The sequence below is a fragment of the Rhamphochromis sp. 'chilingali' genome (genome assembly GCF_963969265.1).
Source record: "Rhamphochromis sp. 'chilingali' genome assembly, chromosome: 6".
Classification (NCBI taxonomy): Eukaryota; Metazoa; Chordata; class Actinopteri; order Cichliformes; family Cichlidae; genus Rhamphochromis; species Rhamphochromis sp. 'chilingali'.
The window spans coordinates 143,287-168,209 of NC_137933.1; the positions used below are offsets into that span (position 1 = coordinate 143,287).

Below are 24,923 nucleotides of genomic sequence, written 5' to 3' on the forward strand. Positions count from 1 at the left end.
TTGAGGCTGTGGACAGGTGTCTTTTATACAGATGATGAGTTCAAACAGGTGCCATTCATACAGGTAACGAGTGGGGGACAGAAAAGCTTCTTACAGAAGACGTTACAGGTCTGTGAGAGCCTGAGATTTTCCTTGTTTGAGGTGACCAAATACTTATTTTCCACCCTGATTTACGAATAAATTCTTTACAAATCCTACCATGTGAATTCATGGATTTTTTTTTCACATTCTGTCTCTCACAGTTGAAGTGTACCTCTGGTGCAAATTACTGACCTCTGTCATCATTTTAAGTGGGGGAACTTGCACAATCGGTGGCTGACTAAATACTTTTTTGCCCCACTGTAAATGTAGACAAAAGGCTTCTCTGTTTACATCCTTCTTGCAGAAGACAAAAGAATAGGTGATTTTGCACAAATTCCATGATAAATCTCCAACTTGGTCTAATCCATTGTCCTTCATACACATAGGCATTTGGCCTGTTTCCAGTTCGTTTAACTGTTCACTGTCCTGCAGCAAGTCAGATACTTGGAGTCAGACTAGCAGGTCTGTCGTACCAGAGCAGTTCACCTTCCCGGCTACTGGTGAATCAACCTTCCATTCAGGTTCAGAGGAGTTGAAAAGTCAGCACTGTTCCTGGATGTGTTGCTAAGGCAACCAAACAAACTGTCTCACTCTCAGTGATGCTATATGGCCACAGTCCAGAAGAATGTGTAGCCAGTGGCATCACAGGCATAACCATTGGTCTCGGTCTTTATGTGAGTGGTTGTGTTCTTAAACTGCCACCAGTAGTTGTTGAAAACCCATGCGGCACTGGGTGTGGTTTGCTCTGTCCCAGTGCGCTCCCTGTCATCCCACTCTGGGTCCACAGGCTCAAGAAGATGCACAGCACATTCCCAGCCATTCTGATGAGTACCTATGGCTCAGTTGGTTTCTTCACCGGATTGAGACAAGGGGCCCTGGAGGCTTTCTCCCCCCCCCCCCCCCTTTGTACCCGGTCTTCCTGCCACTTACTTCGGGCTGGCCTGGATGTGTGTCACCTTCTTGCAGTGCGCTTGATGTATCCAAGTGTTTCTTCCAGCAATCTTCACTGCTGTGGTTGTTGTCAGCAGCACCCAATAGGAACCTTCCACCATGGACTGGACCAGCACTTCCTCTCCATGGCCTTATCAACATCCAATCTCCAGACTTCAGATTCTGCTCCTGCGGAGAAACAGAATCATCTGGCAGATCATTTGTTCTCAAGACTTCTTTACTTTTAAACATTTCAAGCATCTAATCTGCTAATATGCTCTCTCTTCTGCTTTTCTATCATCACTACAGAAGACTAGAACTCTAAATGCTCTAACATATATAATCTCAGAGTCAGACCGTTCTCTGTTGGAGTAATCCTTATGTACATCTTAACTAATTCTATACAGTCTAACTATGTCCTGCCTGTCTTCCTAAGTCTTAACTTTACTGTTCTATTAGTTCTCTCTGCCTGCAAATTTTTTTTAAAGTATTTAATAATCCTAGAGTGAGTATAACGGCTGCTCATCTCCCTCCTGTTGAGACATGGTATAGCTCATGGCTCAAAATAGCAGCAGTCTTATACAAATTATTAGGCAGTATTGGTTTATCACACAGATAATAAACACCAACCTGCAAGCTTGCTCCCTCTGTAAGTCAACTGCTTTCCTGCCGTAGGTGAGTGGCCCTATATGTCTGCTGATGTTGTACTGCTAAAAGGTTAACACCATGTTTAACTAAAGCTGCCTCTTTTGCGATCTTATCTGCAAAAACTTTCCCTAATGCAACTGGATCTTTCCCTCACATGTGTGCTGCACATCTACATACGGCAGTTCCACTGTTTAATAACACTGCCTCCAGCAGAGTTTGGTGTGTTCTACAGGTTTCCCTGTCGAAGTTGTCACACCTCGTTTCACTCACTGCACTACAAAGAAATGTACAGTAGCAAATGCATACTGGCTATCAGGGTGTATTGTCTCTGTGCAGCTTTACACATTTCCATTAAGGCTAGCATCTCTGCTGCTCAAGCAAATATGAAGCATGCTAGTTGTCCTACATAGATAACTCTCTCTCACTGTCTGCTACAGTAAAACCTGTTTTAGTCTGTCCCTCTGCTGTCGTAAAACTCAAATCATCAACAAACCAAACCTTTCCCTCAACGAGTGGCATAGCTATTAAGTCATCCCTCGGCTTACACTTCTTCTCCTCGCGCTCTCTACTCTCATGAGAAGTGCCCTCTTCTTTCGTTGGCAAAAAGGGTTGGACAGATTCAGAATTGTGCACCACTTTATGGTAATATGTGTGGTTGTGAGAGTAACAGTAACATTAAAGACAAGTGTCTTGTAGGTGACAGAAATGTAAGTTTAGTCTGCAGTAGTAAACATCTACCTCGTGTGGAACTAACACTGTCAAAAGGTTAAATAAACTATTTCCTGAAACATTGTACAGCTTAAGGTGCTGCACATACTGATCTCACGCATGGAGGTAAAGCACGAGCAACCAGAGCTAATCTTTTAGGATAGTAAGTGTCGTGATATTTTGATACCATGGTAGCATTTACAGGATATTGTTTTATTGTGATATTATACAGAAAAGAGTTACTCAATAAGGCCCATTTAATAGTTGTTTTTCTCTTTCTCTCTGACCCAAGAATTGATGTGTAAGACTCACAGGCTGGTACCCCAAGGTCGAAAATACCACAGAGACGAGACCACTTCCTTATTCCCATCCTCCCTTCTTTATCTCTTAGAAAAAGGCTCGTTAAAGGCCAGGTGGTTTGTTTCAGAATTCACTAATGAAAGAACTCTGTATTCTATGTCTAGGAGTGTATTTTGCTGGGATGATCATAAATTGTAGCTGAACTGATAAACTACACACAGGATACTTCTTTGCTCACAAGGCAGGAAGACGTTTCCTTATTTGGTCTGTACCGGAACTTGCTGACACACGAACCTTTTTTTCTCTATATAAGCTGTTATGTACTAAATAAACCTTTGAGTCGATTGGGAAGGCAACCTAAAGCAGTCTCTGTTTTCTTGTTCTCCCAAGCTGCTCCCGAGCTCGTACTAACACGCTGAATGGCATACCTGAGTGTTACTTTGAATAATTAGGAATCTTAGAAGGAAAGGACAGAACTCTGCTTATCACTCGTGCCTTGGAGGGAAAACCGGGATGGACATTTTTTTTCCTTCAATTTGGCGTCAGAAGTGGGATTGACTGACAGAAGGTAAATATGCGTCTTTCATATTTATATAAAGACCGTATTATACCTCTCTCAGTGATCGATCCATAAAAAAACGGGATATGCTGACGAAGTTTCACTTAGTGATCCAGAGAGATACACTGACGACTTCCTCAGTCCCCGAATAAAGTAAATTAACCCTTGTGTGGTGTTGGTGGACACAGGAAGTTGCCTGTTGTCTTGAAACGTACGTTAAAAAGTGAGAAGTTGCTCACTCAGAGAAAGTGACACAGGAAGTTGCCTGTTGTTTTGCGAGAAGTTGCTCGTTAAGTGAGAAGTTGCTCACCAAAAAGTGACACAGGAAGTTGCCTGTTGTCTTGAATATTTTAATTTTGTTAAAAAAAAAACAAAAAAAAAAAAAAACACGGGCCTCAAGGGTTAAAAGCAGTAAATTAAAAGCAGAAAGACACAGGAAGTTGCCTGTTGTTTTGCGAGAAGTTGCTCGTTAAGCGAGAAGTTGCTCGTTAAGTGAGAGTTGCTCACCCAAACAAAAATTGCTAGCAATAAATTTAAAGTGACCTCAGCTGTGCCGCAGCGAAAATACTAACCTAAATCCTCCTAGCGTGTAAACCCCTCTGGAAATCACTGAACGTGGGTCAGAATTATTCAAAGACCACAGACAGGTCCGATAAAAAATCTAAAGTACCTGTAAAACCAAAAATTAATAAAATACAAAATAAAGTCTCAAATAACGGCTCAGTACAACTCCCATTTCCGGTTACGTGTAACCTACGTCCGCGAATCGGTGAAGACTTCCATGATTACGTATCCAGAACATGCGGAAGTGCTTATGTGACTGACTTTGTTTACAACTTACGGACTGTAATTCAATGCATTCTAATTTATTTCTGGAGCCTTATCCCGAACGATTATCGCCAGAAAACAGGTCAGTAGAAATGTTGAATATCATTTGTGATAAGAAAAGTAGTCTGCTTAAAAAGTCCTGTAGAAAATATATGATAGAATGCCGCGACGTGATGCATCAAATGTTACCGCTATGGACAAAAGGACCGGAACCAGGTGTAGATACTTTTACATAAAATAAAAATAGTGCAGGCTCCAGCATAGAAAATAAATCTACCGCAGGAAAAGCTAGTCTTGCATGCTCAGCCATTCAGCCTACAGCCCCACCGCCTTACGAAGATGAGACCGAATTAATAGTTGCTGCAGCAGCCGCATGCAAACAACGTCAGCGCTTTGATCCAACCAGCTTAAAAGACAGTGACAAAAAACCTGAATCACATGCAACGGGTCTCAGCCACCTAATTGAACAAAATCAGGAAAAACAATATATACGCCGCGAGGAAGAATTAGCAGAACATAGAAAGAGAGAAAAACTTTTGAAAGAAGAATGTGAGGAACTTATGAAAAACAATTTAGACGACTACGAAGAAAAACTTTTGCATCAGGCAGTGTCCACAATAGACACCCACATGAAACGCCACGATATCGTAGCTAGAGGTTTAGAGGTAGCTAAAGAAATACCTGTTACCCGAACTTTAATAAAGACTTATCTAAAAGGAAAAAAGGAAAAACAAAGCCAGGATGACAAAGGTCCTTACACCAACACTCGCGGTAGTCTCTGTTTTCTTGTTCTCCCAAGCTGCTCCCGAGCTCGTACTAACACGCTGAATGGCATACCTGAGTGTTACTTTGAATAATTAGGAATCTTAGAAGGAAAGGACAGAACTCTGCTTATCGCTCGTGCCTTGGAGGGAAAACCGGGATGGACATTTTTTTTCCTTCAGTAAGTTACTGGCTTCACTTGTGGAAAAAGTGCTGTTAGTTATTTTACAGTCACCTGGCATTTGTGCTGTTCACAGAACCACAAGTCCATCGCTGGACCTCCTCTGCGCTGTCACTTTTTGGAGCTTGGCACGCTCCCTCAGGTTCCATTTTCCAACGCTGCTGAAGATTTAAGGCAGAGCACGTCGTACACCTTAGTTGTCTTCCTCAACGTTGAAACTCTTTCATCTTATTTAAGATTTGCTGTGCAAAGTCTCCTTGTGATGATCTCCTCGTGACAATCCTTTGGAAGCACAGTAGCACAGCTCTCTGCGCTGAAGGTGATTTCTGATCCTCCTGAAGACTCTCTCCAGGCCTCAGCTTCCATCTTGTGGACAATCTTCTGAGTCACTCCTTCTCGTCGTGGCACCTCACGACATCTACAAATTGAAAAATGACACTCCTCTCGCCACACGGCTTTCGCCATGTGTCAACTCCCCAATGAGACATGTACAAGAATGTTGCACAGTCTCCCTAAAACAATCTCCAGGGTTTGTCCCTTGGAGCAGCTTCACTCCAAGCTGTAACCCTGTGTAAAAACATTAGTCAGCACTTAAATGTTCAGCTTGTTTAACTCCCACACAGCAAAATCTCCAGTGTTAATTCAACTCCTATAGTGTTAAAGTTAACACTTTTCCAGTGTTTATATAATTCTCACTGGTTTAGAGTTAAAGTAACACTTTGCAAAGTGTTATTATTTTAACTCCATTGTAGTGTTAAAAATATAACACCCATAGTGTTAGAATTTCACTCTGTATGGTGTGAAGTGTCTTCACTCAGAGTGTAACTACCTAACATTTATAGTGTTGTTTTAGGACAGTGATAAGTGTTCACTTTTACACTGGCTTGGGTTAACTCTTTTCACTGAGGGTGTTACTACACAACAACTATGGTGTTATTTATGACACTTTTAAGTGTTTATTTTCACACTGGATTGTGTTGACTGTTTTCACTTAGAGTGTTATTCTGTAACTTTTACAGTGTTATTTTGGCACTTTAAAGTGACATATATGAGCTTTTAAATACTAGTCTGTATTAATTGTCTGAATACAAAAATGCATTAAAGTGCAATTACTGTATGACTACTGAAGGAAACTGTTTCCAGGGCCTACTCCGTGGATCGGCTTCCTCCGAGGCGTGGACGTCTATCAGCAGAGAATGTACCTTCACCTATCAGCAGAGAATGTCCCTTAGTCTGTAACACAGTCAAATATATTCTCAAGTAATATTCAAGCATGCCATTCAGCGTGTTAGTACGAGCAGCTCGGGAGCAGCTTGGGAGAACAAGAAAACAGAGACTGCTTTAGATTGTCTTCCCAAAGTGACTCAACTTTATTCACAAGTACAACAGTTTATATAGAGGGTAAAATTCATGAGACAGCAGATTTATCAGTTTAAACCAGTACAGAACAAGATAAGGCAGCGTCTTCCTGCCCTTGGGTGAAGAAGCATCCTTTGTGTAGTGTATCAGTTCAGCTACAATTGTGATTATCTCAGCGACATATTTTCAAGGCACAAAACGAAGAGTTCTTTCATTAGTGAAATCTGAAACAAACCATTTGGCCTTCAACAGGCGTCTAAAAGATTAAGAAACTAATGTAGCTGAGGGAGTGATCTCTGTGGTATTTCAACCTTGTTGAATGACAGAGTTTTCCTGTATAATGTCACTATAAAACAATATCCAGTAAATGCTCCCATGGTACTAAAATACCTAACAGTTCCACTCTTTTTTTTTTTATTATTTTTTAAAAAAATAATAACTCAAATAGAAAGGAAAAATCACAAATGTAATAACATAATATAAAAAGCAAATCATAAAATGTAATAGTTCACAACCTAATGTTCAATATACACATCAGGAACATCATTGGTAACATCTGGCACATCCTCAGGATCAATTTGTGCTAATTGCAAATACATTGAAGTAGCTGTACTAGTAGCTATACGGGTTATCATTGAGCGTACACAGGGTATCACACAACAGGCAATAATCATCAAAAACAAAATAATACATGCTACAACTGTTACAAAGGCTACAATGAGTGCCTTCCATTTTCCAAACGTGTCCTGCATCCACTTGTCTAGCCACTGACCGTGACCTGTATTGGCTCTTAGTTCTATCTGCAATGCTTCAAGTTTATTCATAGCTTGTGTAAATGAACCGTCAGGGGCGGTATTATTGGGAATAAAAGTACAACAAACATCTTCAAACATAGCACAAACACCTCCTTTCTCAGCTAACAGCATATCTAAGGCCATTCTATTTTGCATGGTCATTAAGGAGGTAGCAGACATCTGTTCTCCTAGGGCTTTAAGGGCCGTATTGGTCAGATTGGTATGTCTTTGCTGATTGTAATAAACATAATTGATCCAGCCTACATTTTTGTTTACCTGTATCCACGGTAGTATTGAGACAAACCCTGCTGATATTTCTCCTTGTGCCTTTAATTCATTTGGTATCCCGCGTGGAACTCCTATAGCATCTATGTAAACGTTATGTGAATAAGCGGAGCGTTCCGTCCGTCTGCTGGATACAGGCAGATCCGAGGTTTGTTGTATCAGTAGTTCTTGAGCTAAAGTTACTAGACCGCAGGTACCGGTCCAATTAACAGGTAAGGCTAATCTAAGAGTATTATTGCACATCCAATAAGCATGTGGGATTGGTCTGGTCAGGCGCGAAGCTGTAAAGCCTTTTAATATGCCTCCCCAGTACGAGTCGTTTAGTGTGTTGGGCGAATGCAGGATTGTTGAGTTATCTGAATGCGTACTTATATATGCATATATATAAGAAAACATATGTTTATATTGTGTCCTGTCAACACTCGCTGCTAGCCATGTTTCGTTACAGCGTGCTCCTGGAGAGTCAGAAAAGAACGTATAGTTTTGTGTGTCATAATTTATGTTTTCAAGTTTTGGTCGGTGTATGCATGTCATCAAGATATTTGGGTGATGGCGCACCTGTGTTGGGGGCGAAAGAGGTTCAGTGCGGTCTTCGGGGCGCTTCATTTGGTTGCAGGGGTGGGTAGAATCATTAATCATGCTAACATCCTTACTAGAGACTTGTCCTGTGTATATGAATAAACAATCTAAAGGACTTAGTTCTACTCGCACCGCTTCAATCAGGGTTACTGTTAAGGGCCCCTTTTTATCATTTTTGAATAGCATCTTTGTTAAGGGAAAACCTGAAATTGGATATCCCACTATGACCTGTTCTGGATTACCCTTTGAACAGACATAACAGTTACTGTTTCCTAAGTCACGAGCGGCTATTCTGGCATTGTCATACCAGGCGTTAGTTCCTGTTCTAGGGGGTGCATAAGATGGTTTATTGGTGGTGTCTGTGTTGCTTTCTACTGATTTTAGAGAACGTGACGAGTGTACTAGGTGGGTGTCTTGCCAAGTGGAGCATGAGGTATTGTCAGCAAAATGTGGCTTGCAGAAACGTGAACAGGGTTGCACTTTACAATACGAAATAGTAAATAAAAATCCTAAGATTAATGCAGTAGATATGATTAATAACCTAAATATATAAAAAAGACAGTTCTTTAGTCGTCTCCTGGCCTGGTCCCAGGTTCGAGAGACACCGTATAAACGTCGTGTGATGACAATGGGCATTTCATTTTCTCCATTATCAGGATGAAACGAGTCTATCTTTATCAGGTTAGACATTGTGTGGTACTCTAGGCTTTCTGTTCCTGCTGGATGTTCGAGTACCTTGTTGTTGTTCAGGTGGGGGATCAAAGGGCTTTCTGAGTCTTGGCTCTTTCAGGCGTTGTGTGTTAATCAGTGATTGTGTGTGCGTAGGTGGATTGGATCCGGGCGCTGGCTCGCCTGAGTCGTCATCTATAGGTGTATTGAATCCGGGCGCTGGCTCGCCGGAGACGTCATCTACTTGATCCGACGCCTTAGGTGGTTTGGTGGGGCTGGTCTTAACCCTGCTGGCATGAATCCACTGAGGTTGTCCGTCTGTTAGGATGCTGGTTCTCGTCACTGCAAGTACAGTCTGGGGGCTGGAACACGCGGCCTCCCCGAGTGCCCTTGGTTTTAGCGACTTCACCAACACCGCGTCTCCTGGTTTCCACGGATGGGTTGGATCTGTGGAAGGGAGAGGCTGAGAGAGACAAACTTTCTGATAGTTATTATTCAGTGTTTCTACCAGGTTATGAACATAGTCAGACAATGCAGTGTCTATGTCCCCTTCCAATAGCGGTGCCCCTCTGGAGGCTGACCATGGTGTTGGAAACGGTCTTCCCATGATTATTTCAAATGGAGATAATTTGGTTGCTGCGGATGGAGTCATTCTAATCTCACAGAGGACTTGAGGAAGTAATTTGATCCAGGTCATTCCTGTTTCTATCATTGCTTTAGTCAGGCGGTTTTTTATGGTCCTATTCATTCTTTCTACAACTCCTGAACTCTGAGGATGGTATGGCACATGATATTTCCAGTCTATTGCTAGAGTTTTAGCACACTTTTGAATTACTTCTGATGTGAATGAAGGTTCTCTATCACTGTTAATTTGGTGAGGTATTCCAAATCTGGGTATTATTTCATTGCACAACTTTTGACAGACTACTTCTGCAGTTTCTTTTGATGTTGGGTAAGCTTCTACCCATTTACTAAATTGATCCACTATTACCAGTAAGTACTTGATGCTTCCTTGTGCTGGCATGTGTGTAAAATCAATTTGTAATGTATGAAATGGGAAATCTGGTTGTGGTAAATGCTGATGTTTTGCTTTTGGTTTTCCTACATTAGTTCGTGCACATGTTAGACAGGTTGCTAATATGCGTTTTACTGCGTGTGATGTTTTCTTGATTACAAATCTTGATTTTATTGCTCCTATTACCCCTCTTTGTCCGACATGACTCACACCGTGAAAATGGCGGACAAGGATTGGCAGTAGTGAAGATGGGAGGGCAATCAAACCCTCAAGGTTTTTGTATAAGCCGTCTCTGTTATCTAAGGTACAATCATTACTTTCCCAGTAAGTGTAATCTAAGGCAGAGGCCTGCTCTTGTATGAATTTTAGGTCAACATTTGTTTCTAAATAGTCTGGGAGCGTGACAAGTGGCAGCTGTAAAGGCAAAGATAATACTTCCCTTCTGGGTGGTTGCTGTGAGGCAGCAGCTGCTTTCGCGGTTACGTCTGCAAGAGCATTTCCCACTGCTTCGTCTGTGTCAGCCGTGCTGTGCCCCTTCGTTTTAACAACTGCAATTGCCGATGGCAGCTGTATAGCCTGCAAAAGTCTTTGAACAAGGTCAGAATTAGCGATCGATTTTCCATCAGCAGATCTAAATCCTCTTTGTCTCCACAATGTGCCAAAGTCATGCACCACACCGAATGCATAACGGCTATCAGTGTAAATTGTTACCCGCTTATCCACATGTAACTCACAGGCGCGTATTAAAGCCATGAGCTCTGCTTTTTGTGCTGAGTGAAATGGTAATGAGTGAGCCTCTAGTATGATGTCAGGCAATGTCACCACCGAATAGCCACAAAGAAATAAGTTGTCATTTGGTTTTGAACAGGACCCGTCCACATAAACAATGACTGAGTCTGGGATTGGTGTCTGCTCTAAGTCTGGGCGTGGTGCTGTGGATTCCTGTATACGTGTCATACAATCATGATCGTCAGGGTCGTCTGAACCATCCTGTCGGTCAGAGGAACACAGCATACGAATGAGTAAGTGTGCTGGCGAATTGGGTGTGCTGTTTGCTTTTATAGTGAGATTTGCTGTTGAAGTCAGTGTAGCTTCATAACCTGAGCGACGTTGTGCGGTCATGTGTTGTGTAGTTATGTTTGCTAGAATGGTCGTGACCTGGTGATTGGTGTGTAGAATAGTGTCATGTGAGAGTGTGAGCTTCTCGCAGTCCCTTATCATGATAGAGCAAGCTGCTACTGCTCTCAGGCAGGCCGGCATCCCCTGAACTACTGCTGGCAGCACCTTTGAGTAGAAGGCTACTGGACGGTAGCCACAGCCATGCTCTTGGGCCAATACACCTGCACAGGTTGTGCCGTTCTCTGTGACGTACAGGTGGAACGGTAAGTGGTAGTCAGGCAGACCCAAACAAGGGGCGGAGGTCAGCGCTCCCTGTAATGCATTGAAAGAGGCAGTCATTTCTGTGGACCACAGTATTCGAGGAGGCTTGTCTTTTTTGCAGCATTCACGCAGAATGTGGTCATGAAAAGAACAGTCTGGTATCCACTGTCTGCAATAGTTCACCATGCCTAGGAAAGACAGCATTTCTTTCTGTGTAGTGGGCTTAGGGACAGAGGTCACAGCTTTGACCCTGTCTGTAGTCATAGAACGTTGTCCGTGAGACAGTGTAAATCCCAAATATTGAACAGAAGTCTGACAGTACTGCATTTTCTTTGCTGATGCTTTGTGGCCAGTCTGTTGGAGGTGCTGGAGTAGCATATGTGTGGCAGTTTGACATAGTTTTTCACTTTCAGCACAGAGGAGGAGATCATCTACATACTGGATCAGAGTACAGCCCTCTGGAGGAGTGAAGCCGTCCAGGGTAGCACGTACCACCATTGAGAAAGCCGCAGGGCTGTCTACCATGCCTTGGGGTAAGCGAGTCCATGTGTACTGCTTATCTCTATGTGTAAAAGCAAATATCGGCTGTGTGTCTTCATGCACAGGTACTGAGAAAAAGGCGGAGCACAAATCCACCACAGTAAAATGTGTAGCTGTTGCTGGAATAGATGTCAGTATGCTGGGAACATCTGGGACAATAGGTGGCAGAGGCATAATGACTGCATTAACTTGCCTTAAGTCTTGTGTGAAACGCCATACGCCAGGTTTGTTAGGCTTTGGCACAGGATTGACAGGAGTGTTATATGGAGATACTGTGGGCTTTATTACTCCAGCTGTCAATAAATCTCCTATGATGATGTCTAAGGCTGCGGCTTTTTCAGCGGAAATGGGATATTGCTTGACATATACCGGCTTGTTGTTTTTCAGCTGAGCATGATAAGGTGTACAGTCAATAAATCCTACATCATTCTCACCTCTTGACCATAATGTCATGTTTTGATATTCAGCTGGCAATGTGACAGCAGAGATAGTACAGTGTATGGGGTAGGTTAGATCTATGTGTCGACATGGTGCAGTGATGTCATAGCCTATGTCTGAGTTATGTGACAAAACCACTGTTTGGCCTTCACTGGTGTGAGCAGTTATCATGTTGTTGAACAGTGTGAGAGAAACAAATATGTGGCTTCCAGGCATGGGGCTACCTGGTAACAGTGTTTGCACATGTTTTTGACACAGAGTGTGACGTGGGATACCAGTCAGATGGATATTAAGTTCATTCTCCGCTGAGGCGTCCAGCTGACACAGAGGCTGTTCCTTCTCCATGGTGTCGGTGCATAGGGCAGAGAAAACATAGCTGTTATCAGTATCTGCAAACATTTCACCCTTTGTGTTAAATGAAATACACAAGTTCATTTTTGCCATTAAATCTCTGCCTAATAGATTCACAGGCGAGTTTGGAATAATTATGAATGGATGATATGTAATTTCGTCTGGTTTTGGGCCCCAGCGTGTTTTTAGAGAATGAGTTTTGGGGCATTGCACTAGAGTTCCGTTTATTCCCATGGTGTTGATGCACACAGAGGAAACAGGCCCACTATAGAATTTTCCAGACAGTGAACTTTTAGTGGCTCCACTGTCAACTAAAAAGGAATAAGTCTTTTCACCTATCTCTATATCTAACATGGGCAAGCTTTCTGTGTTACGGGACAATTGCAAATGCAGCATCGTGTGTAGTGCTTCACACTGTCCCTCGTCTTCACCTGGGCCTCCCTATGGTTGGTCCAGTCTTTCGTTATCATATGGGTGGGGATTAAAATGTGGATTATAAGGTTGCTGCCTAAGTGCAAAGGGGCCATTATTTTGATGTGATTCCTGTCTGCGTTGCCAGTTACCTTGTCTGTAAGAGCTCTGCTGACGCCTAGTGGCAGGAGCTGGTCCTGTGTTTTGTGGTTGAGACCTATGTGCTGCTGATTTGCATTCCCTCCTCCAGTGTCCTATTTTTCCACAATAAAAACATGCGTCTCCACTCCTATCTCTCCTTCTAAAATCTCCCTGCTGCGCTTGTTGAGGGGACGGGGCCCCTGCATACATCATTTTTTCACTTTCCTCTGAGCCTTCAACATCAAAATTCAACATCATCTTAACACTTTTAGCCTTCGTGCTGTTCGGGAAAAGATCTGCACCAGCTTTTGTTTTGACAAGTGTGATAAAGTTCTTTATTTTCATGTCATAGAGATTATCAGTGGCAGTCAGCTTCAATAGTTGTGAACATTCTGGATGAATATTGTTTAAGAATGTTGTTATGAAAATCTGATCATTTCCTCCTTCAGGCATGCATGCCTCATTAGTCCAGCAGTGTGTGAAACGTTTCATAAACACTAGAATGGATTCATCTGGCTTTTGCTTACACATGGTTACTGCATTTAAATCAATTTTATCTCTAGACATTGTGAGCAGAAATTTCTTTAGATTTTGAAAAAAGGCTGTGATTTTGTCATCGTTTATCCACAAAAACGAGGTGGTGTTGGCTGCTTGGTCATTTTTAGGGTCTAGTTCCTCTACTTCTTCAATAAGCTGAGATTCAGTCACACCTGGGATTCGTTGACATAATATATATCTATAGTCAGGCCCACCCAAGTGGTGGTATCTGGTACTTCTCTGTAATGCAGAAACAAAGGCTGTAGGATTTTGTAGAGGATCGGGAAGTTCTTTAATGGTTGCTGCTAACTCTGAAATTTTAGGGGGTTGAATGCAACACATGTCCCCTATTATCATGAACGGGAGGGAGGTGCTGACGTCATTAAATTGTGATCCCTGCTTTTCTTTATAACGGGTGTTTTTGTGGGGGCCCTCTTGAGTTTTTTCCTCTTTTTTCTGCTTTAAGTAGTTCCTTATTAAATTTCTGGTGTTAGTTATTGCTTTTGGCACAGTCAAACCATTCGCTACTCTAGTGTGGCGCTGAACATGATTATCTATGACGGAAACGGCTTGCTGCAGTTCAGCTTCCGTACGTTCAGTTAAAGGATCTTTCATGATTTCCTCACACTCTGTCATTAACTGTTTTGTTTGCTTTTTATGTTCCTGTAACTCTCTTTCTCGTTCAGTGTATTCTCGTTCCTGTCTTTGATCTAGGTTAAACCAGTCATCTTCTTCTGATTTAGGTGTCATTTCAGTGCCTTCCTCACTCCTTTGGGATTCTGCTGTTATATCAGGATATACGCGCTGGTGACGTGCAGCCGCCGCAGCAGCTATTAATTCTGTTTTTTCATCATAAGGCGGCGGAGCCGTAGGTTGAACGGATGGGCATATAAGGCTAGTTTTTTCTGCAGTGGATTTACTAGAGCCTACACTGGCTTGATTTAAAGCATTTACGTCTGGCTCGGGTCCTTTTTTCCATAGTGGTAGCATGCGATTGGTCACATCACGACATTCTATCATATATTTTTTACAGGACTTTTTAATCAGCCTACTTTCCTTATCACAAATAGTATTTAACATTTCTACTGACCTGTTTTCTGGCGATAATCGTTCGGGATAGGGCTCCGGAAATACATTAGGATGCATTAAAGTTATAGTTCTTAAGTTCGAGACGAAATCAGTCACGTAAGCACTTCCGCATGTTCTGGATACGTAATCATGGAAGTCTTCATTGATTCGCGAGCGTGGGTTAAACGTAACCGGAAGTGGGAGTCGTACTGAGCCGCTATTTGTGATTTTATTTTTTATTTTTTTCGGTTTTACAGTTAATTTTGATTTTTTATCGGACCCGTCTAAGGTCTTTGAATTATTCTGACCCATGGTCAGTGATTTCCAGAGGGGTTTAGACGCTTTGAAGGATTTAAGTTAGTTTTTATTTTTGCTGTGGCACACCTGAGGTTACTTGAGTTTTTTGCTAGCAATTTTATCTTTTTAGTGAGCAACTTCTCACTTTTTAACGAGCAACTTCTCGTTTTATGACCCCAGGCAACTTCCTGTGTCCTTTCTGCTGGTGAGCAACTTCTTAGTTTATGACAGCAGGCAACTTCCTGTGTCCTTTCTGCTTTTATTTACAAAACAACAGGCAACTTCCTGTGTTTCTATGTGGGCCACTAAAGAAGGCTCCTCAGTGTATCCCACTTGTTACTATGTGGGCCACTGAAGAAGGCCTCGTCAGCGTATCCCGTTTCTATGTGGATCACTGAGAAAGGCATAACACAGTCTCATAAAATAAAAGACGAGTGCCTACCTTCGTCAGGATCCCACTTCTGACACCAAAATTGAAGGAAACTGTTTCCAGGGCCTACTCCGTGGATCGGCTTCCTCCGAGGCGTGGACGTCTATCAGCAGAGAATGTACCTTCACCTATCAGCAGAGAATGTCCCTTAGTCTGTAACACAGTCAAATATATTCTCAAGTAATATTCAAGCATGCCATTCAGCGTGTTAGTACGAGCAGCTCGGGAGCAGCTTGGGAGAACAAGAAAACAGAGACTGCTTTAGATTGTCTTCCCAAAGTGACTCAACTTTATTCACAAGTACAACAGTTTATATAGAGGGTAAAATTCATGAGACAGCAGATTTATCAGTTTAAACCAGTACAGAACAAGATAAGGCAGCGTCTTCCTGCCCTTGGGTGAAGAAGCATCCTTTGTGTAGTGTATCAGTTCAGCTACAATTGTGATTATCTCAGCGACATATTTTCAAGGCACAAAACGAAGAGTTCTTTCATTAGTGAAATCTGAAACAAACCATTTGGCCTTCAACAGGCGTCTAAAAGATTAAGAAACTAATGTAGCTGAGGGAGTGATCTCTGTGGTATTTCAACCTTGTTGAATGACAGAGTTTTCCTGTATAATGTCACTATAAAACAATATCCAGTAAATGCTCCCATGGTACTAAAATACCTAACAACTACTGTGCTACATTCAGTGAAAATCCTTGTTAAGTCCCTTTACAGGATAAAAGGAGAAAACATAAAATTGGTCACATAAGCATTTTAATAAATATTAAATTCCAAGCACCATACAGCATACGTTCACAACAAAAATAATGGCACAATGTACAGACCATCATCATCACCATAAGCACTTTGCAAATCAAAGGGCTTGTATATTTCAATACAGTCTGCTTTAACAACATCTTTTTCATCCGTTTCAAACACTTTATAAGCATGGCAATGTTCACTGAAATTTTCAACCACAAGCTTCTTAACTATGAAGTAGGTGTGACTATTGACCAAAACTATTGTTTTTATTCTGCAAAACACCGGCATCTCATGTTCAGAACCACAACAAATGACCAATCCTGTTCTGTACTCAGTCCCATTAATGTTAACCCAATTAGCAGAGAAAGCCTCTTCTGCAACAGCAGGCAAGCCTAGGGAGATCATTTCACTATTTTCCTCACTATCAACATCAAATGATTTCAAGGGCCCATACTCAACATGGCTTAAAGGACATGTCTCCCACTTGTATGCTATGGATGTTTGATGTTTTTTGGCAAGTGACACTGTGATGTTCTTAAAGTTCTTAAGGGTGTCTTTGAACACCCTATGTTTAGCCTCACCTCTCATGCTCCATACATGCAATAATGGCCCAATTTTTCTGATGCAAGTTGGGTAGTGCAACATAAAGTGGTGTTTGGGAATCATGTTCCTACCTGGATACAACAATTTGAACAAGTCATGATGTTCCATTGTTAAATGTTTTAGAAGCACAGTCATGCCATGTGTAACAGATGGAGAGAATATGATGTTAATTATTTGCAACAATAGCAATAGCATAGTCCAGTTCTGATTTCCTTCTGGCACAATATCACCAAAAATTAAAGGAATGTTTCTTATCAGACAAAGAGTCTGAATGGAGTTAAGACCTATACTATTACCACTACTGTCTAAGTTCACCATTGTTGGACGATTTTTGGTCTCCAAGTAGCCATAGTCAAAAGCATAGATCCGTGACAAAAGAGCAGGTTTCGGCAGAAAATTGTCTGACAGATAGTCCAACAGTAACTTTATCTCATATTGTGCTACCCCTTCGAGAATATCATGCATAATGTCCAAGGAAAAGTTCTGGCAAACATGAAAGAATTGAAGAGTGTTCAGTGTAGAATTCTTTCTTAAGCCAAACACATGTAGCTTTTGAGGATCAGATTGCAACTCACTGCAGTGCATTTCAAAAAGTTCTTTCCCTCGTAAGATGATCTTTGGATCATCCTCAGTATACACACTCTGTGCATCCTGTTTTGCAATTAAACACAAACGACAAAAGTAACGTCCACTGAAAGACTCAACAAAACCCAAAATTGAGTGCATCCCCAAGTTGTCCCCAGTTATCTGACATATAGTGCCATGGACCTTTTCAGATGAGAAGGGTAAATCAATGCCATGGCTCTCCAAAAACTTTATGTCATCAATCAGAGGCTGTAAAATAGGATCAAAGCCGTATTTTTTCACATCTTCTGCATGAAACAATGCAACCAAATGAATGTTCATCAATGCAGAATTTAACTTTGGAGGCAGATTTCTGAGGACAAAATAGATTGCACCAACTTTGTGAACACCACGTTTGGAACCAAGTGGATTAGCAGTCTCAAAGTCATCATAATAAAGCTGAATTTGCAAAGAAGTCTGTGGTTTTGAAAACAATGGATGAGACTTATAGTAACTCCCATCACAAAAGTCTTCATATCTGTCTTCTTTTGATACACATAGTTTAGCAAGCAGCTCGCAAATATAAGAATTGCGACATATAAATTTGATTGTTTCCAAAATTGGAATGTACACAAAAGTGTCTTTTACTGGTACCTGGTCATAAGTGCCTGATTTTTTATTTAACCTTGTATCATAGCGTATTCCTAAAGTCTTTTCCACTGGATCCACAATTCCCCATTTTTCACGGAAATATGACTTTCTTTTAGCTTCAGTGTCGAACTTCTCAACTGGATTGTCAAAAGTCTCAAGACATTTTTCCACTGGAGATCTAACAGGATTTTCTGTTGGCACAACGTTCAGTACTTTATGTTTAAACTCACAGTGCAGTCCATCTGCAAAATCTTCCAAATCACAAACAAGTGATGACACAAAACTATTTGCCAAACCACTACCATTGAGTTTACCAATAATTTTAGTGCAAATTGCTTCAGAATTTTTTTTAATTCTTTGACCTGACCCATTGTTTTCAGAACACCCAACCTCTAGGCTCTGAGTAACACTTGTTCCTGCAACTGCTATGTCTGTATCTTGTAATCTGTCAAAATCAGCTTGAAATGACTCTGAGGGTTCTGCATCACCACTTTGACAACAATCTTCATCATGAACACTATTTAAATGTTTTTTTAAACCAGAATATGTAGTGAACTGACGGCTGCAACCATCTTGTGAACAAGCCAACTTAAATTTGGTGCTTGGATAAAAACTGTGACCTAGTCGCAAATGACTTATCAAAGCCTGACTGGTGCTATGCAGAGTTTGACAGATAAAACATTTAAACATGGTTCTCATTCAACATTTTGGCACGCAACTCACGAACACGTGGTGACTCATCTGTTGAGGTGGCATCAATGTTGAATATGGTGGTCTGCACAAAACTGTAGAGATGAACCAGTGACTCGTCGTAAGATAAGTTGAACACGTAGTGGGATTTGAAAAGTTCATCAAAAGCACTGAGTGAGCTGGTGGCTTGGCAGGGGATGAGCTGTTTGTCCACTGCGATGTAGAAGGTGTCAATGCTGTTCTGGGTTCGACCAACAGCGAGGATGTATGGTTGTTTACCATCTCTTGCTTGCAAGTGTTCATCAATGCTGCAGCATGACTAAAAACAAATGAGATATTGACATATAGGCCTAGCTTATACTTGCTGAGTATGAACCATTCATTCAGTTTGACATTATGTGCCTTGCTAACTTATTACAAAATACTAAGACACATACTTCATGGAGAGGAAAACTAAAAAGTGCAAAAACTGAAAAAGTGTTTTGTAGGATTTTAAAAAGTGAGACAACATATTTACCTTGTGAAAGTGCACCATTTTGTGTGCTGCATCAGTTGGACTTATTTTGGTTCTCCTCTTTCGTCCAGCTGTGGGTGGCAAAAGTTGAAGGAGTAGCAGCAGAGAGGCCATGTCACTGTCCCAGTCTGTGTATGGTTGAATTTATAAAACAATTTCAAAATGACAGGTAAAAATAAATATTATTAAAATCAAACAAGCATGGTGCGACGCCTACCATTTGCATCACTCTCTGTTGGTTTCTCAGCAGCTTTTATCAAACGACACAGGTCAGTTGACTGAGTCAGCTGTTTGGCTTCTTTAATAACCTTTGGCTTGAATGACATGTCCCACTTCTCAAGCAACTTGGTGGCTGTTTCAGCACCAAACAGCAGCAGGAAGTCTTGATTGACCTGTTCATCATACACACAGGACATAAAGACAGTGCTCAACATTGTTTACATTGCAATGTGATTTTGACCAATATGGGATATAGCCTGACTGGGATGACCAATGATCACATCTGTTACTGTTGCCATCCACATCAGCAAAACAAAAAAAAAAGGATTAACAGTTGAAAATATCAAGTGATTTGACTTACTAGTCCTTTGACATCCAAAAAGCGTGGAAATGTTTTGAAGACATCTGCAGTTCTTTGTGGATCATGCACCAGATCCTGGCGATGTTGGAACGTCATTTTCATCTTCTGAAATACACTTGCTTCATCAGGAGAGTGAACAAGAAATGAGATGGCCTCCTTGCAGGCATCTCCATCAAGTTGCTGAGGCAATGTGGTTGCTAATCTTCTGCGCTTAGGCCCTTGTTCTTGATGCACTGGGACTTCCTTCACTGGCCGTTTGGTTGTAGACCTGGACATGGTTTTGAGGCGCCACGCTACATATCCAGTGCCTTTCACTCCGTCGTAGAAATGCTCCTGTCACATTTAAACATAGATGAAAAATAAACATCAAATGCGATCTTACAGACTTTGCAGATTCAGCAAAAAGAAACCCAAGGACTATTATCATGTAACAGGTGCAATACATGTTAAACAACATCCACAATTTCAATACAGTTTTATGACAATAGTTATTACGAAATAGGAATTAAGATTTCTCTTTTAAATCATTTAGCTGATGTAATTATTCCATGATGAAAACTAAATAATGTGCTGTTTTACAATCACTGCATGACTTACATAGCCGTTTGGAGAAAATGGATCCTTCAATGAGGGAAAGAGTGTAATTATTCCAAGGGCATATTTCTCCTTTTGCTTACGGGAGGGAATTCTGCTATAGAGGAAATACAATTGACAATGTTAAATCAGAAGTATGTGTCTTTACTGCAGTATACATTACAAGAATATTCCATATGGCCCATCTTTACTTTTTTATTAGGTACTATTACTCTTACCCATGTCTCTCAGTCATATCACTTGCCAATATGTTAACAAGCTGCCGCCGGGTGCGGTGGCTCAGTGAATTTTCGGCATTGTATTCTTCAAGAATTTCCTCTCCACCAGGTTTCCTAGTCAAGGCATTTTTAACCATCTGCTCATATAAAAGGGAAAATAATAACAATAAAAACTTGTTTGTCAGTAAAGGTGAAAGTTTAGAGGAATGTCAACAAACCTGTGAAAGACATATCTAGCAAGAAGCACTAACTTCTACTAACATTTTTTCATACAGGGCAAGTTGGGAACCACCATGTTTTGAATTTCAATTTGTATAACAATCTACAGTATAAATGGTGTCAACTCAAAAATACAAAAGACATTTTCTGTTCTCAATTACCTCTTTTGCAGCCTCTGACACAGAAACATTTGGTGCAGAACTGTCTTTGCTGGATCTACTGCGGCCTGCAGGAATGCCCTTTTCCCTGAGGTCACTGTCACTTGATGAAAGTGATATAGTGTCCGTGAGGGAAGATAATGTATCCGAGGAGGATGGTGTGGAATGAGCTAAAGGACAAAAATCTTTGGGAGAGATGATTTGGTTAACTTTCTTTAGGCTACTCCACAATGCCATTAATAACACAATTTCAATGTTCATGTTCAGACAACATTCTATACAAATATGACCCAGCCCTGTCCACTGTCATGTATATTGCATGAAGACAGGTCAATGTCATCTGCATCAAGAGCAAAAGAACTTGGCTCTACATTGAGTGGGCTATACTATGAAAATTTAAGTTATGATAACATTTACCTTCATCTGAAATCTTTTCACGTATTGTCAGGCATAGGTCTGGTTGGGCCTCCAGTAACTCCAGAAAAATGTCTTCTTCGACAGCTGTGTCAGTTTCATCGAAAATATCAAGGTCAGCAGCATCCGGAAGTCCAAACTTGGTTTTGGCTTTACAAAAAGATAAGCATAATGTCACCTAAAACGCCTGAAAAACTTTTTTAAAAACTAATTTTGACTTTTTTATTTAGCTAATATTTATTAACAGCTGTTTTACCTGTCTTTAAAATGGTTAAATTAGACAAGTCTGCAGCAACAATATAGGCCTAGGCCTACTGCTCTGTACTGTTTTTAATGTCACACATTAAAATAAAATGTGTTAACATTTAATTCGTTTTTTAAATAGATGAGATGCAAACATGATGAACTGATACATGTGCAACAAATTTTGTTCTGCCAGGTTATCTTACCTTCACTGATGAATTCTAGATAAGTGAATCCTGCGTGCAATTTAATGTACTTCTTTACATTGAGGTATTTCACTTTCAGCAACATGTCTTACAACAGCACCTGGTGGAGAGAAGGGGGCACCATATATTTAAACCATAGCTTAAGTGGCAACAAATCCGGACAACTTTAAGAAAATATTAGGCTATACATTGTGTGATGATCTGTGAAGGGGTGACAGACCACTTCAACCTCAGGAACATAATTTGGCTTCCCCCTGCGCACTAAAATAGCTGAACTTGGGTACACAGAAATAGCATCCAATGAATTATCCACCCATCCACATGTTTATAAGACGACAACGGCGATCTTCTCGTCTGCACGCAGGCTAGATACTTAGTTCTGCTATGTTGCGAGTAAATCGCTGTAGCCTACTTGGGGAAAAGCATCTCTGTTTAAACCATGTCAGGATGATAATCCACATAAAATTTCCTGTTGAACGCACACCTGCCTTCATCACGCTTTCACTTATGACAACAAATATCCCTTATACTGTAAATTAATGAGTGCAAGTCTTACATTTATATCGGGAGTTTCTGACACATGCACAGCCGTCTGGCTAGTTGCTACTTTGTGGTGGTTGTTTTGTGACACGACATGCTAGGATTATCAGTGGAGGCGACGTCAACGACCCTCAGTCGTTATACCGCTTTGTCTTAAACACTGGATGGTAGCCTATTTCACTAAAACTGTAGAAAAGGGGAAAATGTTCCCTTAGATTAGGCCTACTACAACATGTATGATATATCCTAACCGTTAGCAAGCAATCCATGCACAAACGCAGCGCGCCTTGCTTGGTCACTAACATCTAACAGAATTCCATAACCCCCTGCCACTTCAAAGATTTGTAGGCTAGGCTACTGCTAAACTCGCTGGTAGCACGTGTAATTAGCCTATCTTGACGCTTTCCAAAACTTGACTTGAACGTCTCTATGTGATTGTTTAGTTCACTTTTAAATAGGATATTTCTGAGGCGAATGTTCGCTTCCCTTAAAAGCAGTGGGCTAAACGCATTTGTCTTAGCTGCCAGCTAGGCTACCACAAATTCAAATTTTAACATTACATTTAACATATCCAGAGGATAGCTAACTCCTCCCTCGTTTCATTTAATAAGCATTGAACACTGGAAAGCATTTCTCTTATGACATTAGAACTAACTAGAATTGAGAATTATATTGAGCACGCATTTATTTTCGCTGCAATATTAACTTGTTATAGAGGATAGTTTAGCTACCTAAGCTAACGAATCCCATCTCTTACCGCAGATGAATACACTCCACATTAGGAAAATATTGCATGCTTCTGATAAATAATGTTATAGGCTAGTTAGTTACAATATTTAATAATGATAAAATAACATAGGTCTTGTTGTATAGTTCTTACCTGAACAACCTCCTCGATCTTGACAGCAAACTTCTGGCGGACTCCTCATGCCCATGAGCGCGAAAAACCCGGATGTGGAAATCAACTCCAAATGAGTGTTATAGTATTGACTCTTTGAAATAACTCCGGCTACAGAGCTTTTTCAGCACCGTTAGTGTTACTGTAACTCTCAAACCAACACTTTTCAACTCGAAATTTTTAACACCAGTAATTTTAACTCACATCAACACTTCGGATTTTGCTGTGCAGCTCCTGTATCCTAGAAGACAAAGTCTTAAAGTTAAAGCAACTTCACATTTGCAACTAACTGCAGCTCGTAAGTGTAATAAAGTATTCAGCATCACAGAGACAAGTATCATTGCAGGTTTATTCTAAACTTATTAAACTCCTACTTTTCCCCATAATTTCCTTAAGTTTGTCACTCACCATGAGCCCAACAGTGTGGTCAGATAATGAGCTCTATGTAACTATTCTGTAACCACTGCACATCTGTTCAATTGTCACTTGTCTGTCTGTGCTGAATCCTTTACAAGCACTCTTAAAGAAAAACAAACATTAGCCAAACACACGGTTCGTCCTGGTTGTCAGGTGTCGGCCATCCAGATTCCAGAGGAGCTGTGAAAAGTCATAAAGTTAACACTCGCTGTGGAAAAAGTAACAATGGTCTCATCACAGTATGTCTCAAACTGTATTAATTTCTCCCCTGTAACATTCACATTCTCTCCAACATTCTCTCAACAACACAGTGTAATTTCATCATCAACATATAGCCTGTAACTACAGTTTCCTTCATACAAAATCTCAGTAATCCTGTGCTAGAAAAATATATTAAATCAAATCACATGATTAACCATCTGCTGTAAAAAGAAATGTAAATGTTAGCGCTGCGCAGGTGTATACACTCTTTCTCACAGTAATCTCTGTGAGTAACACAAGGTAGTGAATAACACACCCATGGTAAATTCGCAGACACAGAAAATTTTAAACTAAAAAGGTTAAATTTTCAGAGTTCACATAGTCATGTGACCCAAATTTTCACCTGTGGTCTCCTTCTGCTCCTGCAACAGAGATACATCCACACCTTTGTCAGGTGGGGGTTAACGTCACACAATGGCGTTATTTTAAAATTCTTACTCATTCACTCAGTGATTCCTTCTTTTGCTGATTGTGGAAATTATCGTCGCATTCGTTTCCACCCTCAGCAAAACGACATCATTTCAAAAAGAAAAAGAATTTAGACTGGATTTCCTCGTTGAATCCTTTTGGACAGGAACTTGTTTCCTAATTGTCCCAAATAAGTGGCTTTCTCCTGAGCCCATTTTAATTTTGGAGAAGCTCACTTTGCAACAGTTTTCTCGACGACGCTTCGGTTCTAATTGTGCAGATCTGCTCAAACAAAGATCATCAAACAAAACTTTCAGTGCACCATGAAAGTAACAAAAGAAAATAAAGAAAATAAAGGAAAGCAAAGGAAAGAAAGGCCTTGTTTAAGTCATGACACGTGTTCTTCATGCCAGGGGGATAAATCATAACAACCCAATTGGCAGGCTCAACTTAGTAACAAAAGACAAATCAACAGCCAGTTTAATCTCAAACATTCATCCAATCAGCCATACACACAACATACAGCATAACCCTGTTGTCTCATCACATAATAAGTTTCTTCTCATGTAACTAAATGTGTGCCATGTTAAAACTTCTTCACACACCAGAAACTCACAATCAGCTCACTTAACTCACTCATTTAAGACCTCTCATCAGCATTCTGTTTTCTCCTTTATGATGCAACCATCTGTCCTCCTATAATAT

At 40.8% G+C, this 24,923-nt stretch overlaps 1 protein-coding gene across 1 annotated transcript; it reads right to left on the reverse strand.

The window, feature by feature from the left end:
* Window positions 1-5,882: 5,882 nt before the first annotated feature.
* On the reverse strand, window positions 5,883-23,351 carry LOC308398104 (uncharacterized protein). The gene is made up of 11 exons (XM_080884531.1): window positions 23,115-23,351; window positions 21,695-21,794; window positions 21,249-21,395; window positions 20,835-21,016; window positions 20,455-20,591; window positions 20,240-20,333; window positions 19,643-19,975; window positions 19,280-19,454; window positions 19,066-19,190; window positions 15,304-18,867; window positions 5,883-10,284 (listed from the first exon to the last, which is right to left on the reverse strand). The coding sequence occupies exons 2-10, from the start codon at window positions 21,777-21,779 to the stop codon at window positions 18,541-18,543; spliced, it is 1,605 nt and encodes a 534-aa protein (XP_080740657.1). The 5' UTR covers window positions 21,780-21,794; window positions 23,115-23,351; the 3' UTR covers window positions 5,883-10,284; window positions 15,304-18,540.
* Between the last annotated feature and the right edge of the window lie 1,572 nt (window positions 23,352-24,923).